Source organism: Sebastes umbrosus, chromosome 22 (genome assembly GCF_015220745.1).
Source record: "Sebastes umbrosus isolate fSebUmb1 chromosome 22, fSebUmb1.pri, whole genome shotgun sequence".
NCBI classification, from domain to species: domain Eukaryota; kingdom Metazoa; phylum Chordata; class Actinopteri; order Perciformes; family Sebastidae; genus Sebastes; species Sebastes umbrosus.
The window spans coordinates 7,940,894-7,963,748 of NC_051290.1; the positions used below are offsets into that span (position 1 = coordinate 7,940,894).

Here is a 22,855-nt window from a genome sequence, read left to right on the forward strand (position 1 = left end):
AAGAATTTGGATGCTCCTTTCTGACGTGAAATAAAAACAAACTGTTAATTGGACTTTCTTTTTCAAGTCACTAATGCATTGTCTGTGTTGTGCGTTTGGTCTCACCAGGCCCCCTCCTCCTCCCGGTGACAGAGCTCCCCTCCTGCGTCTCCTCAGCCATAACCAAAACTCCTGCAAGCCAGGACAAAAAGACACAGTTTCACTTTGGTTTTCAACTTAACCTTTCATTATTTAAGATCATTTTTGCTACTACTACTACTGCTAATACTTGCCGAACAGCCAGTTGAATACGTTTACTCATCATTACTGTTTACAAAAAGAAATGCCAAGCCGCCAATACAATACCAGTTTACTCTCAGATGGTGCTTTCAACCAGACACCCTGGCAACACTGAAGTTGAAGAACCAGGGGGCAGTTGGTGCTGCCATTGAACAAACTGCGGAGGGTAGTTTTTGGTTTCAATGGCGTGTTTCTGTCAGTACCAGAGAGAACTCCTTTCTGTTGTTGTTGTCTTGAATACTGAAAATTTGTACATGATGTTTGCAATTTTTGTGGGGTGCTGTCTTTTTTAAAAATAATTTATTGTTTTGTTTTTTCTAAACTAGATCAGCCTAGATATATACCACATTGGCCTTGTATTTAGAAAAGAGAGAAAATGAAAAATACTAATAATAGAGATATGAACATTTTTCTAAAGCATTAAGAATTTAAAAAAAATACAAATGTTTGGAATGCTTCAAAACATACGGGTTTTAACGACTTTGGTTGTTTTGGGGGGGATTTCATTTTGTCTTTCAGATTCTTGTATGTGTTGTAAATCTTGTGTTTGTATGAATTATACTTTTGTTTCCTCTGGAGATTAATATTAAGTTGTCACTCATCATCAGGTCTTTTTGTTAATTTCTTCCATCTCTGTATGGAGTATCTCTTTAAAAAAGAAAAAAAATCATTGCCATCTGGTGTTTGTGTGTTGTACCTCTGATTGTTTTGTTCCAATATGCAGACTTAGTATTTCCTGGATTTTTTTTTTTTTGGCATTGTACATTTAATTTAAAATGTTTCCTCTATTTATTGGATATCAATGTTCTCCCTTTTTTAATAGGGTTGTACAAGTTTGCGATTTTTTTTTTTTTTTTTTTTTCTCTTTATTTTTTATAGTGACCGATTGCTCTGTAAGAACTGAAATGTGGGGGTTGTGTGGGGGAGTGGAGGCTGCTGTTCCTCTGGTGCTTGCCTCTCATGACTCCTGCCTTTTTCTCCTGATATATATTAAATGATATCTTTATCTTGAATATAACACCACCTTTCCTGTAGACAATAGGCACACTGCTCACGTAGAGAAGATGACTAATGGAATGCTGTGTTTGTATGCTCATTAAGGAAAAAAAAAACTTTTTTCCAAAGTGTTTTGAGAAATGGTAATTTTTTTTATTATGTAGGGGGCTTTTAGACGAGATTTTAATGATTTTATGATATTATCTGTTGAATATGATAACGGGATAGATGGTGCTAAATGTTCTCTTTGAACAACTTTTTTTTTCTGTTTATCTTCTTAAAATGAGAATTCTATTTTTCCTGTTGCAATATTACCTTACCCTTTTCCTTCTCTTTGTGGTCATTTATTTATAACTGCACTGTTTAGAGAATTCACACAGACATACTTGCAGACACACACACCAAACTGAGCCAGACATGTCTTAAACACTTGTGAATTTGTGTGACATTACTATTAATAATAAACGCTTTTTGATAAATCTACTAAGTGGGACCCGACCTGTTTTTTTTTCCAGTCGACATGCTTAGTGTTACAGCGTGAGTATAAAAGTATCAAGTAAGTCTGTTGTATTACTACTTATAGCTGCTGTGCTATTATTGTGGTTGCTCTGCATATCCACCTCTCTCACTAAACCCAACCTTTTGAGGCACATAATTTGATCACCACCCACCCAGAGCCGGGTTCTGACCAAGGTTTCTACCCCTTAAAGGTTAATTTTTCTTGTGACAACTTAGTCTGGAGCCCTGAGTACGTGGTTTGTTTACATGACACAACGTGAAGAAGGAATTCTTTGCCATCATGTACGGTTGAATTATTCCTCTTTCGGATTCTTATTTGAATGTTTTTTTTTTACTATTTGAACATATATTCAAATATACTATGACATTTCTTCATACTATGACCTTTTTTCAACGTGCTATACTATGAAATTTTTTTTACATACTATACTATGACTTTTTAAAATTATTTTCGACATGCTATGACTTTTTTTTCCGACATACTATGCTATGACCTTTTTTTAATTTTTTCGACATGCTATACTATGACTTTTTTTCAACATGCTATACTATGGCTTTTTATTGACATACTATGGCTTTTTTTCGAAATACTATACTATGACTTTTTTTCAACATGCTATACTATGACTATTTTTTCAACACGCTATACTATGACTTTTTTATTTTACTTTTTTCGACTTCCTATACTATGGCTTTTTATTGACATACTATGGCTTTTTTTCGAAATACTATACTATGACTATTTTTTTCGACATACTATACTGTGACTTTTTTTTTTTTTACATACTATACTATGACTTTTTAAAATTCTTTTCGACATGCTATACTATGACTTTTTTTCAACATGCTATACTATGGCTTTTTATTGACATACTATGGCTTTTTTTCAACATGCTATACTATGACTATTTTTTCAACATGCTATACTATGACTTTTTTTCAACACGCTATACTATGACTATATTTTCAACATGCTATACTATGACTTTTATTTTACTTTTTTCGACTTCCTATACTATGGCTTTTTATTGACATACTATGGCTTTTTTTCGAAATACTATACTATGACTTTATTTTTTTCGACATACTATACTATGACTTTATTTTTTTCGACATACTATACTGTGACTTTTTTTTTTTTTACATACTATACTATGACTTTTTAAAATTCTTTTCGACATGCCATGCTATGATTTTTTTTCAACATGCCACACTGACTTTTTTTTTTCGACATACTATGCTATGACCTTTTTTTAATTTTTTCAACATGCTATACTATGACTTTTTTTCAACACGCTATACTATGACTATTTTTTCGACTTCCTATACTATGGCTTTTTATTGACATACTATGGCTTTTTTTCGAAATACTATACTATGATTTTATTTTTTTCGACATACTATACTGTGACTTTATTTTTTTTACATACTATACTGACTTTTTAAAATTCTTTTCGACATGCCATGCTATGATTTTTTTTTCAACATGCCACACTGACTTTTTTTTTCCGACATACTACGTTATGACCTTTTTTTAATTTTTTCAACATGCTATACTATGACTTTTTTCAACACGCTATACTATGACTATTTTTTCAACATGCTATACTATGACTTTTTTATTTGACTTTTTTCGACTTCCTATACTATGGCTTTTTATTGACATACTATGGCTTTTTTTCGAAATACTATACTATGACTTTTTAAAATTCTTTTCGACATGCCATACTATGATTTTTTTTCAACATGCCACACTGACCTTTTTTTTTCGACATACTATGCTATGACGTTTTTTTTAATTTTTTCAACATGCTATACTATGACTTTTTTTCAACACGCTATACTATGACTATTTTTTCAACATGCTATACTATGACTTTTTTATTTGACTTTTTTCGACTTCCTATACTATGGCTTTTTATTGACATACCATGGCTTTTTTTCGAAATACTTTACTATGACTTTATTTTTTTCGACATACTATACTGTGACTTTTTTTTTTTTACATACTATACTATGACTTTTTAAAATTCTTTTCGACATGCCATACTATGATTTTTTTTCAACATGCCACACTGACTTTTTTTTTCCGACATACTATGCTATGACCTTTTTTTAATTTTTTCAACATGCTATACTATGACTTTTTTTCAACATGCTATACTATGACTTTTTTATTTTACTTTTTTCGACTTCCTATACTATGGCTTTTTATTGACATACTATGGCTTTTTTTCGAAATACTATACTATGACTTTTTAAAATTCTTTTCGACATGCCATACTATGATTTTTTTTCAACATGCCACACTGACTTTTTTTTTTCGACATACTATGCTGTGACCTTTTTTTTAATTTTTTCAACATGCTATACTATGACTTTTTTTCAACACGCTATACTATGACTATTTTTTCAACATGCTATACTATGACTTTTTTATTTGACTTTTTTCGACTTCCTATACTATGGCTTTTTATTGACATACCATGGCTTTTTTTCAAAATACTATACTATGACTTTATTTTTTTCGACATACTATACTGTGACTTTTTTTTTTTTACATACTATACTATGACTTTTTAAAATTCTTTTCGACATGCCATACTATGATTTTTTTTCAACATGCCACACTGACTTTTTTTTTCGACATACTATGCTATGACCTTTTTTTAATTTTTTCAACATGCTATACTATGACTATTTTTTCAACATGCTATACTATGACTTTTTTTCAACATGCTATACTATGACTATTTTTTCAACATGCTATACTATGACTTTTTTTCAACACGCTATACTATGACTATTTTTTCAACATGCTATGACCTTTTTTTAATTTTTTCAACATGCTATACTATGACTATTTTTTCAACATGCTATACTATGACTTTTTTATTTGACTTTTTTCGACTTCCTATACTATGGCTTTTTATTGACATACTATGGCTTTTTTTCGAAATACTATACTATGACTTTATTTTTTTCGACATACTATACTGTGACTTTATTTTTTTTACATACTATACTATGACTTTTTAAAATTCTTTTCGACATGCCATGCTATGATTTTTTTTCAACATGCCACACTGACTTTTTTTTTCCGACATACTACGTTATGACCTTTTTTTAATTTTTTCAACATGCTATACTATGACTTTTTTCAACACGCTATACTATGACTATTTTTTCAACATGCTATACTATGACTTTTTTATTTGACTTTTTTCGACTTCCTATACTATGGCTTTTTATTGACATACTATGGCTTTTTTTCGAAATACTATACTATGACTTTTTAAAATTCTTTTCGACATGCCATACTATGATTTTTTTTCAACATGCCACACTGACTTTTTTTTTTCGACATACTATGCTATGACCTTTTTTTTAATTTTTTCAACATGCTATACTATGACTTTTTTTCAACACGCTATACTATGACTATTTTTTCAACATGCTATACTATGACTTTTTTATTTGACTTTTTTCGACTTCCTATACTATGGCTTTTTATTGACATACCATGGCTTTTTTTCGAAATACTTTACTATGACTTTATTTTTTTCGACATACTATACTGTGACTTTTTTTTTTTTACATACTATACTATGACTTTTTAAAATTCTTTTCGACATGCCATACTATGATTTTTTTTTCAACATGCCACACTGACTTTTTTTTTCGACATACTATGCTATGACCTTTTTTTAATTTTTTCAACATGCTATACTATGACTTTTTTTTCAACATGCTATACTATGACTTTTTTTCAACACGCTATACTATGACTATTTTTTCAACATGCTATGACCTTTTTTTAATTTTTTCAACATGCTATACTATGACTATTTTTTCAACATGCTATACTATGACTTTTTTATTTGACTTTTTTCGACTTCCTATACTATGGCTTTTTATTGACATACTATGGCTTTTTTTCGAAATACTATACTATGACTTTATTTTTTTCGACATACTATACTGTGACTTTATTTTTTTTACATACTATACTATGACTTTTTAAAATTCTTTTCGACATGCCATGCTATGATTTTTTTTCAACATGCCACACTGACTTTTTTTTTCCGACATACTACGTTATGACCTTTTTTTAATTTTTTCAACATGCTATACTATGACTTTTTTCAACACGCTATACTATGACTATTTTTTCAACATGCTATACTATGACTTTTTTATTTGACTTTTTTCGACTTCCTATACTATGGCTTTTTATTGACATACTATGGCTTTTTTTCGAAATACTATACTATGACTTTATTTTTTTCGACATACTATACTGTGACTTTATTTTTTTTACATACTATACTATGACTTTTTAAAATTCTTTTCGACATGCCATGCTATGATTTTTTTTCAACATGCCACACTGACTTTTTTTTTCCGACATACTACGTTATGACCTTTTTTTAATTTTTTCAACATGCTATACTATGACTTTTTTCAACACGCTATACTATGACTATTTTTTCAACATGCTATACTATGACTTTTTTATTTGACTTTTTTCGACTTCCTATACTATGGCTTTTTATTGACATACTATGGCTTTTTTTTCGAAATACTATACTATGACTTTATTTTTTTCGACATACTATACTATGACTTTAAAAACTTTTTTCGACATGATTATACTATGACTTTTTTGAATTTTTTCGACATACTATGACTTTTTTTTTTTACTTCTTTCGACATACAATACATGACTTTTTTTTTCAACATACTATATTATGATTTCTTTTTACTTTTTTCGACATGCTATACTACGACAATTTCTTTCCACATAATATTCATGACTTTTTTTTTACTTTTTTCGACATGCTATACTTTTACTCTTTTTAAAAAAAGATTTGACATACTGCACTCTACTATGACTTTTTTTTAGGTTTTCGACATACTATATCATGACTTTTTATCAACATACTATACTATGTCAAAAAAATACAAAAACATTGTGTATAGATATGTAAAAGTCATACTATAGTATGTGGAAAAAAAAACCATTGTATAGTATGTCAATAAAAATTCATAGTATAGTATGTCGAAGAAATACACAAACGTCATAGTATTGTATGTCGAAAAAAAGCCATGGTATAGTATGTCGGAATTTTTTTTTAAAAAGGTAATCGTCTAGTATTTTGGAAAAAAGCCATAGTATAGTATGTCGAAAAAAATAAAAGTCATTGTATGTCGAAAAAGGTTTTACAAAGAAAACGTCATAGTATAGCATGTTGAAAAAAGTAAAAAAAAAAGTCATAGTACAGTATGTCGAAAAAAGTAAAAAAAAAAAAAAAAAAGTTATAGTATTGTATGTTGAAAAATAAAAAATACCTTTAAATACCATAAAATATTTTTTATATATATATTTTGATTTCAAGACATGACAAAATGTTAAGGACTGAACTAACCATACAAGGCTTTAAACTTGAAATTAAAGTGTAAACTGACAGTGTTATGTTTTCTCCATTCATTCCCAAAGGAGTAATTCTTTTTCACAACACATCCTCTCTCACCTTTGGCAGCCAACTCACTGCCCTCAAATGTGTCAAAGCCCACCTTAAACCCATTTACACTCCACTCCTACAATAACAAGTCATATCCCTCGGTCGTGCCAAACATTTGTCACAGCTTTGTCATTCGCGTCCTAATCTTGAGCTTGCTATTGTTAGATATGCGTGTGAGAAAATAGAAGACTGAAGTCCATAGAAAAGTTTCCATTTAGACATCAGCATCCAGGGTAAACTAAGGAAGGAGATTGTACTAGCAGCAAAACTTCACAGAAAGCAGAGCAGGAAATAGCAGTAACAAGACTGCTCAGACTTCAGTTTCCTCACGGATATATCAATAGGGAGTCAAACAACACTTTTTAAAACTTTACAAAAAGCAGAGCACTAATGAATGTTTTTCAGGAACAATCAACATCACATTTGTGAATAGACACTGCTCCATCCGAATGTGTAAACCCACACAACCTTCCTCTTATTCACATACAGTATACTGTACCTGGCTGAATTGCATGGGGCAATGTCTTTTTATGTCACGTTGCGGAACCTATTAATTAAGGGCAGAAAGTCAGAGAAAGAAATCTGACCATGCAGATGTCCTCCTGTCCTCTCAACTTAAAGATAAGATTGCAATTGTCTTGAAAATGTTTGCCTTGAGAGCCGTTATTGAGCCTGACTGTATAATCATCAGTGTTTCCAGGCAGAGTGACAAAGCATTGGCAGGTCACTGTGTCCTCAGGTCAAGTTGGGGGCCACAGGACCGGCAGAGGGACAGAGCATTACTTGACAGACTGAAGGAAATCCTGTTTCAAACCACACAGGAAGACCACCTCCGTCCGTCCGTCCGTCTGTCCACCCCAGTCAAGTGATGATAAGAGGATGAATGCTCTTCCCTCCGCAAAAGACAAAATACTTCAGTGGTCCAATCAACACCACACGGTGTAATCATGATGGACAAAACTTTGAAGTTTGTTGATGCTGCTCTGGTTGAACTATCTCATCTGTAATGAAAAGTTCCACGAAGGGAAGTTCATATGAACTCCTCTGACAGCAGTGACATAACAGCAACATCAACTGAAAGACCGCAATGCCAATAATGAAATGATACAAATCATCTAATGAAAGATGAAGTCCATATACTAATGTCAATGGGCTTCTCACCTTTTACTGTAAACCATCATGCTGCTTGTAGATACCAAAATACTGTTAATTCAGACATATTACAGGGGCATGAAGAAACAGAAATCTCTTCATAGTTTCCACTCACACACACACACACACACACACACACACACACACACACACACACACACACAGAATAGAAAAAAAGGATAGCAAGGGGACCAAAGGACTGGAAGTAAACAAACATTGCAAGCTCAAAGCAGAGGGAAAAGGGTAGAAAGTCAGGGATCAGACGACACTAATTATTTAGCTTATGCTCTGATCTTTTATCATTTAACTGATTACCGCCTTCCTCGATACCTTTGTACTTCTCTGTATTCCAGAGAATCCAAGCTTTTATCTAAATTCATCTCCTGATAGTGCATGTATATTTCGTCATACATTGTAAACGGTGCAGACTGACGTCTCTTGCTTGGCGTCACTTCATCTTGTATCTTTACATCATGTAACTACTGTAAAACCCAAGATTTGACGTCTGATATCAATCTACCTAAAAAAGTACACAATTTTTTCAGTCAATTTCAGCAGGATGTAATCCTAATCTTGTTATGTAATCTTAATCAACTAATTAATTTCAATTTAACAACACTTTTTACTAAAGCTACAAGGACGTCGGTCATTTATGCTTCAAATCTTAAGGTTTAGCTTCGTCAAGTCCTAACAACGGGATGTTTTTAGAGGAGCAAGTTGACGTAGCGTTCAGAGACAATGTCCTTCAAGAGGAGGAAACAGACCTCAAACACTGTTTCCTCTTCTTTAAATGTCATTACCCTTTCAGCTCAGGTGCTAATTTAATAACTCATTTCCCTAAAATAATTAATAATTGTACTATTCAAAAGATGCAACTGTATATGTACTGTATGCGTCTTAACATTTGTTAATTCAGTACAACTGTATATTTACTGGGAACAAACAAGACTTGTTGAAAAGATCAGCAGCCTCTGGTTAGGCATCCTGCAAAATCTGCTGGATGGCTTTATAGTGAAAACTATTCTAATTACTGCTCTAACATTGAAGATGAACATTTACGCAACGCACGCACGCACACAAGTTGTGTGTCTTTGATACAGTGGTAGCTCTCGAAGGCAATTCATATGTGCAGTTGTTGGATGCAATCATTGGTGGTGTTGAAACAAATTTGCGTTAAACGTCTTAACTTTGACAGCTCTAATAAAATAAATATATATATATGCATTTGATTATTTTTTATTTTATTTTCCTGCATAATGAAGCTCAGTCCTTAATAAATTGTGTATTTAACACTGCTGAATTATAACATAGGCACAAGCAAACCAAACATGTACACAACAGACTTGCACTCTCACAGATGCACACTAGATACACTTAAGTAACTTACATATTACACTACATTATGTAACAGGAGCAGGGCGCTGCTCTTCCCAAGCAAACAGATAAAGGTTCTAGCAGCTAAATAAACCTGTATATCACATAAAAACAACAGTCTCACATCACCTATTAGTTGCATAGCATAGAGAAAGTAAATACCACATCAATCTTAAAACAAAATGCTACTTCAGTGAAGAAAAAAATCCAATTCATAGAAGAAGAATTCAAGTTCATCTGCAGGTAAAGCAGTAAAAATCTGATGAAATATATGCACAGGTTCCTTTTAACTAATGGAGGTGAAGCCTTTTTAATTTTGTCTGACACATAACATTGCAATAATCCCGTACCAATTTGTTCAAGACTTTTATACAACCGAAGATTACAAAATATACAACCTGAATAATGTGTTCAGCACCATGATACCGCTTCTCTACTACTCTTAACACAAGACAAGTCTGTCTCTGCTGCCCTTCCCCCTCATTTTCTGCTCTCCTGAACCTCAACTTATCAGGCAAGCCGCCTCACTCTGACCCCCAACACCCAGCCCCCACTGCCACAGGGTAAAGGGGGGGGGGGTGTAACATGTCCTGGATATGTGAGGTGGAATGCATGTGCTTAGAGGAGTTGTTGGAGAAACGCAGGAGTCTGATAAGCCTGGTGGGTGGAGAGAAAGTGGGATGGATGCAGGGAGCGCAGGAGGAGGGAGGGAAGGAGAGACAACACTGTGGACTCAATCAGATGGGGAGGTACAAAGGGGAGGGAGAACAGACAGAAGTTTGACATACTTAAGACAAAGACCACGGCAGTTGTGAGTTAAGTTGTTTCAGCCACCAAGGAAGGAGCGTCTCTGTTACTACTTCATCACAACAGCATGAAAATTTGATTTTGCATGTGGAAAAGAAAACAAAGACTCACACATAATCAGCTCCACTGACAACTCTGGATAGTGGAGAGAAGAAGCAGCAGGAGACCAGAACTGCAGGAAGGCAACATACCAACATACCACCACTATATAGATAAGGCTTTAAGAGGGAACCTCTAAAAACACACCAACATCTCTTTCAACTTCACACAAGGAAAGGAGGGGAAAAGAGACAACTAAAAAGGACTTTGTTGAAGTGTTAGCGGAGAACTTGTGTGTTGAGGACTGACTGGAGAGAGGTGGTCTTGAGAAGAAGCGAGACAAGCGGCAACAATCTGGAGGACCAACAGCAGGAGGTGTACCGGGACCCGCAGCACAATGTGAGTACAAGTGCAGCCGCATCACTGAAACACATTTAAAATCCTATCATTATGATTCAACCGCTGAGACATCTTCATACAACTGATTACAGTGAAAGGAAGCCAAGAGATATTACTACCAATGAACATGAAGCAACAAGTCTAAGAGGTCTGAGAGACATAGAATTCATCATCACAGCTGCTTTGTTCCAGACAATAGAATAATAGAATAATAGAACAATAGAAAATCTCCCTGCAGCATCCAAGCATAATAAGAACCAGCATAGCATCTATTCCACATGATGGCATGCACACTATGAAGAGTTTAAAATCAATCAAGAAGATGTGTTCGGTGACTACATGACACAAGTTAGTTGCACAATATTCCCTTATTTAGAAATCCTTAATTTGCGTCAAACAATGGCATGACGTATTATTCAAAGAAATGCTTTTCAAACAATAATAAGAACGGTGAGTAAAATGGGTGGAGACCCTAAATGTATTTTCAGTAAGGTGCACAATGAGTCACCTCACACACATGCATGTGCGCTTACACACTTTCCTGCCAGTCCTTCCTACGTGACCTTCCACCTTAAAACAACACTTGGGAACAACAATGGGAAACAGACGTGGAAAATAAACAACGCTCAAGCACCCAGGACAACATCGGAAATATTGTCCTGCACTGTCAACTACTATTTAGTGAGTGTGATATAGAAGCACAGTTTGAGGTGTTTTTTTTAAACAATAAATGCCCCCAACATGGGTAAGAGTAGCGTTTCTGCTCAGAGAAATGATGTTGGGCATATGCTGGGCTATACGCTCACGCAAGCTGAACTATACACTGAACAACTTATGTAGGGCTGAATGAGGCAGCGGTTTCATTGGACCACTCACACGCCACCACCTATACAGCTATAGTCCTCTGTTGGTCCTTACACTTCAGCAATAGACACTTGAACATGAGAGCATCTTGGTGTTGTACACGTACAAAAAAGTGAGCCAATATGGTACTTCAGCCGTAACAATACTACGTCTTGAGCTATTAAATTACTATGTGAAATTTACCCCCATTGCAATTCAACAAATAATTCATGCATGCCATCTTAAGAGCAAAATATCTTCATATTAACAGTAAAGATTGCGTATGTGAAAGCATCCGTCTGTCATGTTGGCTAAAAGGAAAGAGACAGGTTGTCATTCCTACTGGGATTTTTCCATTACTGTAGTTTTTTGGCAGCCGACTCAATTACTCAGATGTCCCCTGTCTGACTGGGGCATCACTGTCTCCTGAGCTTTAGGAAGTGAGGATATCCTGTACCAGTCACAGCTGCGTACCAAATAAAATCTGTCATGAAACCGAATGAATGCAAACAGAGGACCTGGCCTCTGTTTAATGCTGCCAACACAGAAAATGTTAAATCAAAAAGGCAAGTTAGACAGCCAGCATTGTGCCATAATCTGATCATATATTAAGAATGATAATTTTGAAATTTTTTTTAACCAATAACCGACCCTCGTTAACCGATTATTAACCGTTAACCGACAAGATTAGTGTCACATGCAGCGGTGCGCCAGCTGCAGTGTATGAGCACAACAGACAACTGAGTCCCCAGTTCACCCCACAGTGCTGATGTATTGTTGCATATATTTTTCCTTTAATGCTTATGAGGTAATTACTTATTGATATGTTTCTATGACATCCTTGTCTTAACACTATAGCAAGACTATATTTTTTAGGCCGATACCAATATTTGAGAGAGAAAAAATCTGACTATGATATTTGGGCTATTATAATTTTTTTTTTTTTTTTTAAAGATCCCTTTAATTAGTCTGTTTATTGTAAGCAAGATGCAAAGTACTTTGCAGGATATTTTACAGTTAAAACATTTTTAATGTTGTAAAAACAAGTTTTTAATATATTAACTTAATGTACTGAGGCGCAATTTCAGCATCATACTGTATGTTTGGTTCAAATGAAATGCCAACGGTGGTTACATCTGAACGTCTGTCTTTAATACCATCTCTGTTTAACCCACAAGCATGACAACACGTATAAACACAAGCACACGGTTGTACACAAACAGACTTTGATGCTAGTTAGTCTTCATCTCTCTACTACACAAACTACATATAGCAATTATGGCTCCTTTCCTTTTGGACAATCAGCTCTGATAATCATCACCTCACAGACGGCATCACACAAGGCTTGCTTCCTGACGGATAAGACCTCTAACCTTTTAGTGAACCCAGAGGCACTACGCCTATGAAAAGAGGTATTTGATTAGTTACAAAAGTATTGTGTGACTATAGCGCCAGACTACTTTTCTCATCCTGTCTCTTAATTGCTAACTTTGGTATTTTTCAACCTGGACCTGGTTTTTGTGTCTCAGTGACTAACGGGGACAACTATTTTTGAAATGAGTCCAGTATTGAGGGAGAACGCTGCAGCTATTCCGATAAAATGTCTATTTCCATCTGACACACACATCTTTAATTTGTCCACAGTTCACTATGAGTATGACTGGTACTCTAGAGAAGGGGGCCCACCACCAAGCCTTGGACCTGTCAGAGGAACTGCCGCCTCATCACCACCTCCACCACCACCATAACAACCACCACCAGCATCTTCACCACTCCAACTCCCTGGCCTCCACCACCGCCATGGGTGGAGGCAGAGAAACACCTTTACGTGTCGTTGTACCTCCTCCGTATACTGCAGCTGAGAGCGGCGGAGGGGGCAGTGAAGCTCCTCTGGAGCTGCGGGGGTCCTTGGACTGCTGGGCCTGCTCGGTGCTGGTGACGGCTCAGAACCTGATTATTGCCACGATCAACGCCTGCCTCGCTGGACTGGTGTTCGGGACCATCCTGACGCCGGCCATTGTCATGGTGGTGTTTGGCTTCCTCTGCCACTCTACAGTAAGAAAGGGGGAGATAGGGGAGAGGGTGGATGAGAGTTCGAGCACTGTATGCATGTTGAAGGATTTTGATTTTTATGCGAGTGTGGAGGCTCTTTTTCTGCAAAGCGCTCTACAACTGGCCAATGGGCAGTCACAAGAGCATAGAGAACAAGAGCTCTGTGTAGAAATGTGTTGTGTTACTGCACTGTTGCAAATGGACACACCTCTTCCATAGTATTTTATCAGACATATAATTCACCTGTTGACATTTAGTCCAATATTTGCCCTCAGAAAATATTGCCGAGCATTCATTTGATTGGCAGTGAAAGTAATATACCTCAGCACCAGTACAATGACTTTTGGTTTGAGAGTAAAAAATGTGTTTGCGTGCTAGTAAGGATAAATGTTTACGCATACATTTGCTACATCTAAACAAAAGATGAGAGGAACTGAGAGATGGCTACATCCATCTCTTTTATAAAACATCTAAAAGTCCTAATCTCATAACTTTGATCCACAAGTTTGAAATACTTGTGCCTGGGGCTTAGGGTGGGGTTTGGCTCCATCAGTGATGAGAGGTTTTATAATCAGATAAGTCTGAGGTTCTTTCAGATGTTGAGGAGATGGAAGAACTGGAGTGGGCGAGGGGTCAGGAGTCTAGGGAGCCAGACGTCAAAACCGAAACTTTAAAAGACCGTTTGGTAGCTAGTTGGGGATTAAAGGATGCTTGGGAACAGACAAGAAATAAAAATGCACAGAATGTTAACTGCTGAAAATGTAAAAGAAGAAATGTAACTCAAACAAAACAACCTACTTGACCTGTTAGTCAGTAAGCATTAACCTGGGCTACCCCAAAATGTCATCAAGGTTCAGAGACTTTTAATGCATACCGACGGCATTTCTGTAGGCCGACGACCTCCTTAATGACCGGAGAGACCAGGGTTTTCTGTTCTCCTGCTCTCTCACAATTAGGCCTCATGTGACAGCAGCTTAGAGGGATTAGCCAGGACCTGGGAGGATGGAGAGAGGGGGAGAAATCAAAAGAAAAAAGGGGTGAGAAGAAAAGCAGAGAAAGACAGGTGGGATAAGTATTTAGGGTTCTTCGAATTGAACAGGCAACATTTCAAGATAATTGAGGGAATTCTGTTTGCAAAAGTCATCCAAAAACACATCCAACACAATATATCACATGAGCAAAAATAAGCACACTCTTAAGAGGGTTTTCGCCATAAAACCTGGCTCAGATCTGGAGCCATCACAAACATGGGAATACTTGTGAGTCTTATCTGTTACACCCTCAAAGCTCCTCTGCACCCTCCTTTTACCCTTGACTTTTGTTAAACCGTGTACTGCAGTTTAAACCATCTCTCTTACTTGCTTACTCTTCTTCTAACTCCCTCCCTCCTTAATGTTTTGTTTTCCCTATCCAGCTGGGATTTCTTTCAGACCAGCTGTAACTCTATATCTATCAGGATAGCATCACAATATTTCTTTACTTTTGTGTAAAATGTATGCAACTACCAGTATTCATTATATAACTATTAAACTAATGCTCAATTTTCTCCTAAAAGGTTTATGAATCAAACCATATCCTTTACCGTATTACCTTGTCAGCATGTCCTCTACTATAATAAATGCTCTTCTCTCCCCCCCTGAGCTCCCTCCGTTCTGCAAACCTTTTTTACTCTCTGCACTTTCCTCATGCACTCGATTGTTCACTTCATCCTTCATGGGGCGATAAGAATGATTCAGGCCTGCTGTCTCTCCATTCCTCTCCCACACTCAAATCCCGACCCTTTTACCTCCTCTCCCACTCCCCCAGTGTTCAGCTCAACAACAAGTGTACATGCTTTGACAGAGTATATATACTGATGAACAGTTGTTTCTAAGGAGTACCTTAAAGTTTAATTTATTATTTTTTTTGTCAAAAGGAAATTTAGTGGCCTATGTGCATGTGAAAGTGCATGTGAGCGATCTCAGACTACAAACTGGTGTCTGTCCTCACCTCAGACACACATACCACATAGAGCAAGTCATCTGTTGTCCTTATCTGCTCTTCCCTGCACTTCACACAAGTATTTAAATCACTGATGTTCTGTATGTGCAAAGACAACAAAAAATACAGACTAAAACAAAAATCTGTGCCGCAAGTGTATCCAATTTTTAAATCTCTGCTTGACATGGCAAATATGAAAATATAATGTTAATGCAGTAGAGGGCCCTACGCTGTCTCCATCCTGCATAAGTGCTGCATAATTTGCAACGGGATTTCATACAGCACAGCTGAGCAGTGAGTGGTGTCACTGTTACATCATCTACTGTATACTGCTGAAGCATCTTTGAGTAAAACAGCAGAGTCAATCTGAAAGGTTTTCTCTAATCATTAATAAACACAAGATCAGAAAATATTGAGATATATAACCAGATTATGACTGGCTGTAAACCAGCTCAATGCCCAGACCGACAGAAAATATTTCGATTGGGAAAAGGGAAAGAGTAGTACTTGTCCTTCCCTATTACCACATCAGAGGTGCCCTTGAGCAAGGCTTTTAACCCCCAATTGCTCCAGTGGAGCTGCTCAGTGGCCAACAGATCAGACTGGGGTTTTATTGGGCAACTTCCCGGTGCGAATGTGTGCAACTGTGTGAGAGTGGCGCATTCCTGAAAATGTATTACTCTTAGTGAAGCCATGTTGAAATAAGCGGCACACAGACTTACCTCTACAACATCCTGCCGCCATATAATTCCAGCTGCTGTTTTTCCTTCTCTCGTCGCCCTAGGTCCGTCCTCACGGGACGACGCCCTACTGCTCAGACCTGCTGACTGACGGAGGCTGCGTGGCTCTGCTGGTGGTGGGCTTCCTCTTGGTCACCCCTCTGCTGGTCCTGGCGCTGGCTGCATACTGTCGCCTAGCCCGTCACCTCCAGCTGGGCCTGTGCTTCATCCCGTACAGCCGGGCCGTGTACAAGAACCTGCCGGCCACCCATAACCGTGGCATGGGCGGTGGCTGCTGTGGCGGCCGAAATGGAGCCGATGGTAGTGGGAAGGGAAAGGTCTGGGTGTGAGATAAAGATGGGAGAAAGGGTGAGAGGCGAGGAAGACCATTAAATGAAGAATATGAAGGGAACAGAAGAGAACAGGGTGGGGGGTTGCATGGGATGACAAAACAATGCAATTGATGTACGGAAGAGAAAAGTGTATATCAGAAAAGGGAGGAAGTTGTAAATGGCAATTACTGTAATAACCAGATAAACATCCTGGAAGATAAGTTATATTGTTATAATTCATAAATACTGACTAATGACTTACACCCCATGCTTAACGTCAGAGCAACATTATTGATTATTCAGAAAAAAACAATGTACTAAGGTATTTTGTTTGTTGGCATTATTCCACTGGACACATTGGCTGTTACTGGAATTTTGACTGTCTTATAACTTTCGAGTTACAACACGGTGTCATTAAGTATTGAGCCATAGCTATCCAACACGCTTGGCACACGGGAGAGGCTTCACTTGGTTGCAATCTCCTCACTTCACCGCTAGATCCTACACACTGGACCTTTAAGTTAAGTCATTATAAAGAATAAAGCATCTAAACAGACCTGCATACAACCTTAACTTTCCTGAATGAATCAAAGAAAATTGTAATACTGAAAATAGCACACCTCACAAAAGGATGTACTGACACTAAACATAACTATCTTATCACTTTTATGTTATTATGAAAAAAATATTTGTTTTATGTAGTTTTCTGTTAAGTTGTGGCAATTTCTCGTGTTATTTCCTTTTTTATAAATAAAGTTTTTGGATTCAGCTGGAGTCGTGTGTGTACAGTTTTTGCATTGGGTGGGATGGTTGAGTCTACTACTACTACCACTACTACTACTACTACTACTTGGAAAAGGAAAGGATTATGTACGATTCTTCCCAAATAAAGAGCAAACCTCAGGACCAGCCACCACCAATGTGAATGTACACACAGTTCAAAAACAGTTGCGAATGCCACCGGAGCTACACTGCTTTTCTGTGAACTCATTGTTAGGAAATGTCCCTTGAGAAATTATTTCAGTGTAATTATAAAATGCATGTAGGCAAAACCAGCCTTGTGACTGAGCAGACGAAACCTCAACTGTAGTAGGCTTAACAATGTGTAGTGACGGTCTCCCCCAAGCGGGGGAAAAGTGGAATGACACAAAACAAGAAAACTAGGACAAAGGAGCTGTTCTCATAAAACTAAACATGTATCAGAATACTTGTACTCTGAGATGAATACAAGTATACTACTAAGCCTGTGGTTCCCATACACTGTGGGCATATACTCCTTTGAATGCCATATCCATATCTATTTAGTATTTTCATTTGACATATTATCAGGGGAGAGCGCGAACGCAGTCCCCCACTACCAGAAATTATGCAGTCGAGATTCCCACATTTGGGGAATTCGCAGAGGTCAGCTCAGCCGGAGTGCAATGGCTAAGCCTCGCCCTGGGTGAACCACCTTCTTGATCATGGTATCTCCCCTGCCAGGTAAGTATGAGTTGTACAGCTCAGCGGCAGGGGGGTCTTTCACAGACATACCATGCTCACTGATGTGACTGAAAATATAGAAATTAGCCAAATCAGACACTATAAGAGGGGTGATAATATGCAGGAATATAATACAGAAGAAACACTTTTGTACCACGGATGAAAAAAGATTATTTACACTTTACTTGAGGCAATGTGGAGCATTTCCCATCATGCAATGCTGTATTTCCATATGAAAAGCTAACCTAAACATCACCAGTTTTATCTATTTCACCTCCAACAAATGAGTAACAGCCCAACAGCAAGTTTAAATGAGCCAAAAATAAATCATACTGCAATAACACGTTGTTTGATCCACATTTTAAATGCCGTTAAAAGAAGAAAATTACACTTTTGTTTCTCACATTTATGCTCATGCTGCAACCACTTCCTGTTTCTTTGTTCACTGCTGGTGGGCCATCGACATTCCTGCTGCTACTGCCACGTACAGGTCTGGAGTGTGAACAGCACTGGTTGTTCTGCAAATATAAAAGCAAGACAGTTCAACAGCATTACAAACTGCAGCCTCCAAAATGATCATGCAACTGAATCAACACCTCTTTATAACAACAAAAACTGAACATGATAACCTTCATGAAGGGAGGATTTATGGCAGGACTGTTATATTTAGACTGCATTAGTTCTAGCTAATAGCGATGTTACGTGCTGTGCCGAGGCTTCGGAGCGTGTGTCCAGTAATCCAGTAAGTTTTCCGCGATGCACGTATCGAGGCTTGTATCGTTTTAGACCACTGGCGTCATTGATGATGTCCGAAGCCTCGCTGCCCGGCCATACCGCGTGACTGGTACAGGAAGTGGTTCAGATCTTCACTGGTTGAACCAATGCCACTTTCCAGAAGTGACACAGAACACTAATATTACCCCTCCTGCCATTATTACATTATATTACTCTACAATACAATTATTGACCAAAGGATTGGTTTACACACATAAGATGCATTACTCATAAAACAATTACAATTTATTATTCATGTATGTTATACACTCATAGTATACTTACTGGAAAATAGACATTATATTATATATTATATAGATATAAATGGATTACATGGTAATATATATATGTTTTTTCATCATTTATAGTCATTCCCAACCGCCTTTACTGGTGCAAAATACAGTATATCACAGATCACATGGGTAAGATCATATCTGCCTGTTTTACACTATTTGGCCACCAGGTGGTTTCGTGTGCAACATGAAGCCTCAAGAAATGATGACCAATTTGCTGGAAAGCTTCAATGCTTCATGAAGCTTCAGCTTGCCATCACTAATATATACACACACAGTGCTCTCAGGATGTGAAACCACACTAGAGAAAAATGTAAAGTCAGGATTTTCACTTTTGGGGAATGGGCAGAACTATAGCAATGAAGCCCAACAACAGATTCAACCAGTGTGAGGATTTAAGAATACATGGATGTTTTAAAAAATGTTCTCACATGTGGAAAGGGTAGTGAGCACGTTTTACAATCTCCTGGTCTCGCTCACAAGTTTGGATGGATGGATGGATAGATGGATAGCAACTTTATTGATCCTGAGGGAAAGTTTCCAGCAAAACATGTTAGTAAAAAGGCAGTAAAAAAGTTAGTAGTATAAAAAAAAAAATATACCAGATATAAAAATACAAGAAGATAAAGAAAACTGTTAAAACTGAATATAGTGCAGGGTAACAGCTGTGATACAGGACTATTAAAAAAGTGAATATAGTGCAGAAGAGACTGTTAAAAAATAAATTTAGTGCAGGGAAACTCCAGTAGCTTAGTCTATGAAAGTGCACTGTGTACATTATTATCTGTCCTGCAGACCGTCCTCCTTTGTCTTTGATTCAGTTAACAGTCACATGCATATAACATGACAACACTTTGGAGACTCATACTCTAAAATCAGGGATCATAGACACTGCAGTTGCACGCAACATCATTTCAGTAATATGTGACTGTATATCATTCATTATATATTTTCTTTCAACATGTATAGGGGGTGCACCGTTCCTGGAGGTACTGCAATACCAGGTCGATGCGTGGAGTGGACGGAGCAAGCCCCTATTCCATCTCCCTATTCCAAAAATCAATTTAATATATGGTCCCCGGGTAGGGGACGTATCAGATATTAAACTGATAAGAACAGATACTACACTTGATCTTAGCCAAAAGGCCGAGAAGCGATAACACAACACTGTCAGAGGTGAGGACCAGACTCTCTGCACTGTCATCCTCACCCACGGTTTAAATATTTATTTTTATCAATCCCATTGAGTTGTATTGGAACTGAAAAAAATGCACTAAAACACAGCAGATGAGTAAAAAGATCAGGTAGCAAAATGTGTCATTTTAACAAAGTAATGTCGCATTTTGCAACAATTTGCTACAGATCACTTCCTAGCCACGTGACACATTTAGTCCAATAGGAAGACAGAGCGCGAGTTATCTTATTTACTGTCCTAAAGAAAGCTGCAACTTCTGTTATAGACATAATGTCATCTGGATTATAAATGCTTATTTGAATCGTATAAGTCTTCTATGAAGGAAGAAAGTAATGTTTTATCTGTTAACTGCAGCACAGACAACAAACTGAGCTCTGAGCACTCTAGTGGAGAACTGGGTGAACTGCACTCTGCTATGTAAAAGACCCACTATGCTTTGTTATCTTACTAGAATAAACATTTCTCCTGGTATTCCCCCTTAAAAAAGAGATGCAAATACATTATATAGCTTTAGATCAGCAATACATACTATTTCAAAGAATTTAAATGAGTTTTTTATTGGACTAGATAGATAGATAGATAGTAACTTTATTTATCTCTAGGGAAATTCAAGTTTCCAGCATCACAGTTCCATAGTGCAAAACATGTTAGTAAAAAGGCAGTAAAAAAAAAGTTAGTACAAAAAAATATACCAGATATAAAAATACAAGGAGTATAGTATAGTGTATGGTAACAGCTGTGATGTCTGAGATGATACTGAGATTATTATTATTATTTTTAATTTAATTATTATTATTTATTTTTTTTGTTTGGTATATGTTTCATTTATGTTGCTATCAGATTTAATTCATTTATATGTATAAATGTAATTGTTTATGAAATTAACTCTGCTTATTTAATGGTGCAGTAATATTGTTATAGGGATAAGGGGTATAATTTGTTTATGCAATTATTTATTGGATTTTGTACAGAATACCAATAAAAAAAAATAAAAAAAAAAATACTGAGATGATGCCACATGAAAGTGGTTATATAAGACAATCACACATAATGAGCATCAGCGCCACCTGGTGGAGAATAACACTAACGAGCCTACACTCGTTCTGTTATTGCCAACCAGAGAAATAAAATAATTAAAATTCTATGTTGCCATTTAATGCCACTCAAAATATCTATATTGGCTACTCTGCACATTCTCTGAATGACAGTTAAAGAAAATGATAATAAGCCACAAGTGGAGTGAACAAACTTTAGGGGGTTAAAAATGAGGCTAGGCCCTAATTAACTACACCAATTAGACAAACATTAACCTGAAAAGTAGTTTTCTTCACCTTCAACTGCACAAATGCGTTTAAAATGTACCTACTTTAATTAAAGAGCTACAAAAAGTTTGTTAAGATTGAACAAACTCACCGAGGATGAAGATGGTTGATGGCCGCCATTCGCCATTAAGGAGAACTCCTCCAAGTAAACTCCAAACAAAGTTGTCTTCCAGGTGATTCCTGCAGCAGCACACGACGTATTCCACAAAGGTCTTCATAAATATGCTACAGAACTAATAAATGCACAAATAAAAATAAGCTGACATTAACTATGTCGAGCACAACAAGCGACAAGCAGAGAAATCAGGTAGATAGTCCTCAATGAGTTGCAGGCTGCAGCGGATGCTGCGGGGTCGCTGTGCACGGTGCAAAGGGGCTCAGGGTCGTGTGCAAAACTGACAGGTAAGGATGGGGGAACAGTTTTCGACGCAACACCGGAACTAGAAAAAAAAACTAGCCTGTTGGTTTAGGCAATGCCTTATTTTTGAAATATTATTTTAAAAAAAAAAAAATATATATATATATATATATGTGTAAAAAAAGACAATAGCAGGACCATGAGAGTATATAAAAAAGACATAGGCCTATTCACAGGTATTAACAGTAATTAATGTTTGTCAGACATTCTTTAAAGGTCCCATATCGTGCTCATTTTTAGGTTCTTACTTGTATTTGGGGTTTCTACTAGAACATGTTTACATACTTTAATGTTTAAAAAAACTTTATTTTCCTCATGCGGCCTGCTTGAATATAACTGTATTCACCTACTGTCT

At 36.6% G+C, this 22,855-nt stretch overlaps 2 protein-coding genes, 1 long non-coding RNA gene and 2 other non-coding genes across 8 annotated transcripts in view; 2 read left to right on the top strand and 3 right to left on the bottom strand.

Annotated features, from left to right (window-relative positions):
• kdm6ba (lysine (K)-specific demethylase 6B, a) overlaps positions 1-1,758 on the top strand; it is a 104,992-nt gene extending 103,234 nt beyond the window's left edge. For all 4 annotated transcript variants that reach the window (XM_037759681.1, XM_037759682.1, XM_037759683.1 and 1 more), the window contains one exon: positions 109-1,758. In XM_037759681.1, the coding sequence (XP_037615609.1) occupies positions 109-129 (21 nt within the window). In that variant the 3' untranslated portion in view covers positions 130-1,758. The remainder of the gene's footprint in view (positions 1-108) is intronic.
• Positions 1,759-9,719: 7,961 nt separating this feature from the next.
• On the top strand, positions 9,720-17,797 carry tmem88b (transmembrane protein 88 b). The gene is made up of 3 exons (XM_037758530.1): positions 9,720-11,090; positions 13,578-13,988; positions 16,750-17,797. The coding sequence occupies exons 2-3, from the start codon at positions 13,584-13,586 to the stop codon at positions 17,032-17,034; spliced, it is 690 nt and encodes a 229-aa protein (XP_037614458.1). The 5' UTR covers positions 9,720-11,090; positions 13,578-13,583; the 3' UTR covers positions 17,035-17,797.
• Positions 13,845-22,469, bottom strand: LOC119481505. The gene is made up of 5 exons (XR_005205206.1): positions 22,174-22,469; positions 18,903-19,016; positions 16,688-17,024; positions 14,860-14,979; positions 13,845-13,983 (listed from the first exon to the last, which is right to left on the bottom strand). It is a non-coding gene; the product is annotated as an uncharacterized LOC119481505 (long non-coding RNA).
• Positions 18,343-18,506, bottom strand: LOC119482293. Its single transcript, XR_005205409.1, has one exon. It is a non-coding gene; the product is annotated as a U1 spliceosomal RNA (small nuclear RNA).
• Positions 20,533-20,723, bottom strand: LOC119482294. Its single transcript, XR_005205410.1, has one exon. It is a non-coding gene; the product is annotated as a U2 spliceosomal RNA (small nuclear RNA).
• Positions 22,470-22,855: the final 386 nt, after the last annotated feature.

What these genes read in the sequence shown, in the direction of transcription:
- tmem88b (XM_037758530.1), top strand. Translation starts at nt 13,584, where the DNA reads ATGAGTATGACTGGTACTCTAGAGAAGGGGGCCCACCACCAAGCCTTG. An exon ending in GCTTCCTCTGCCACTCTACA is followed by an intron (nt 13,989 to 16,749) that starts GTAAGAAAGGGG and finishes TCGTCGCCCTAG; the next exon opens with GTCCGTCCTCACGGGACGAC.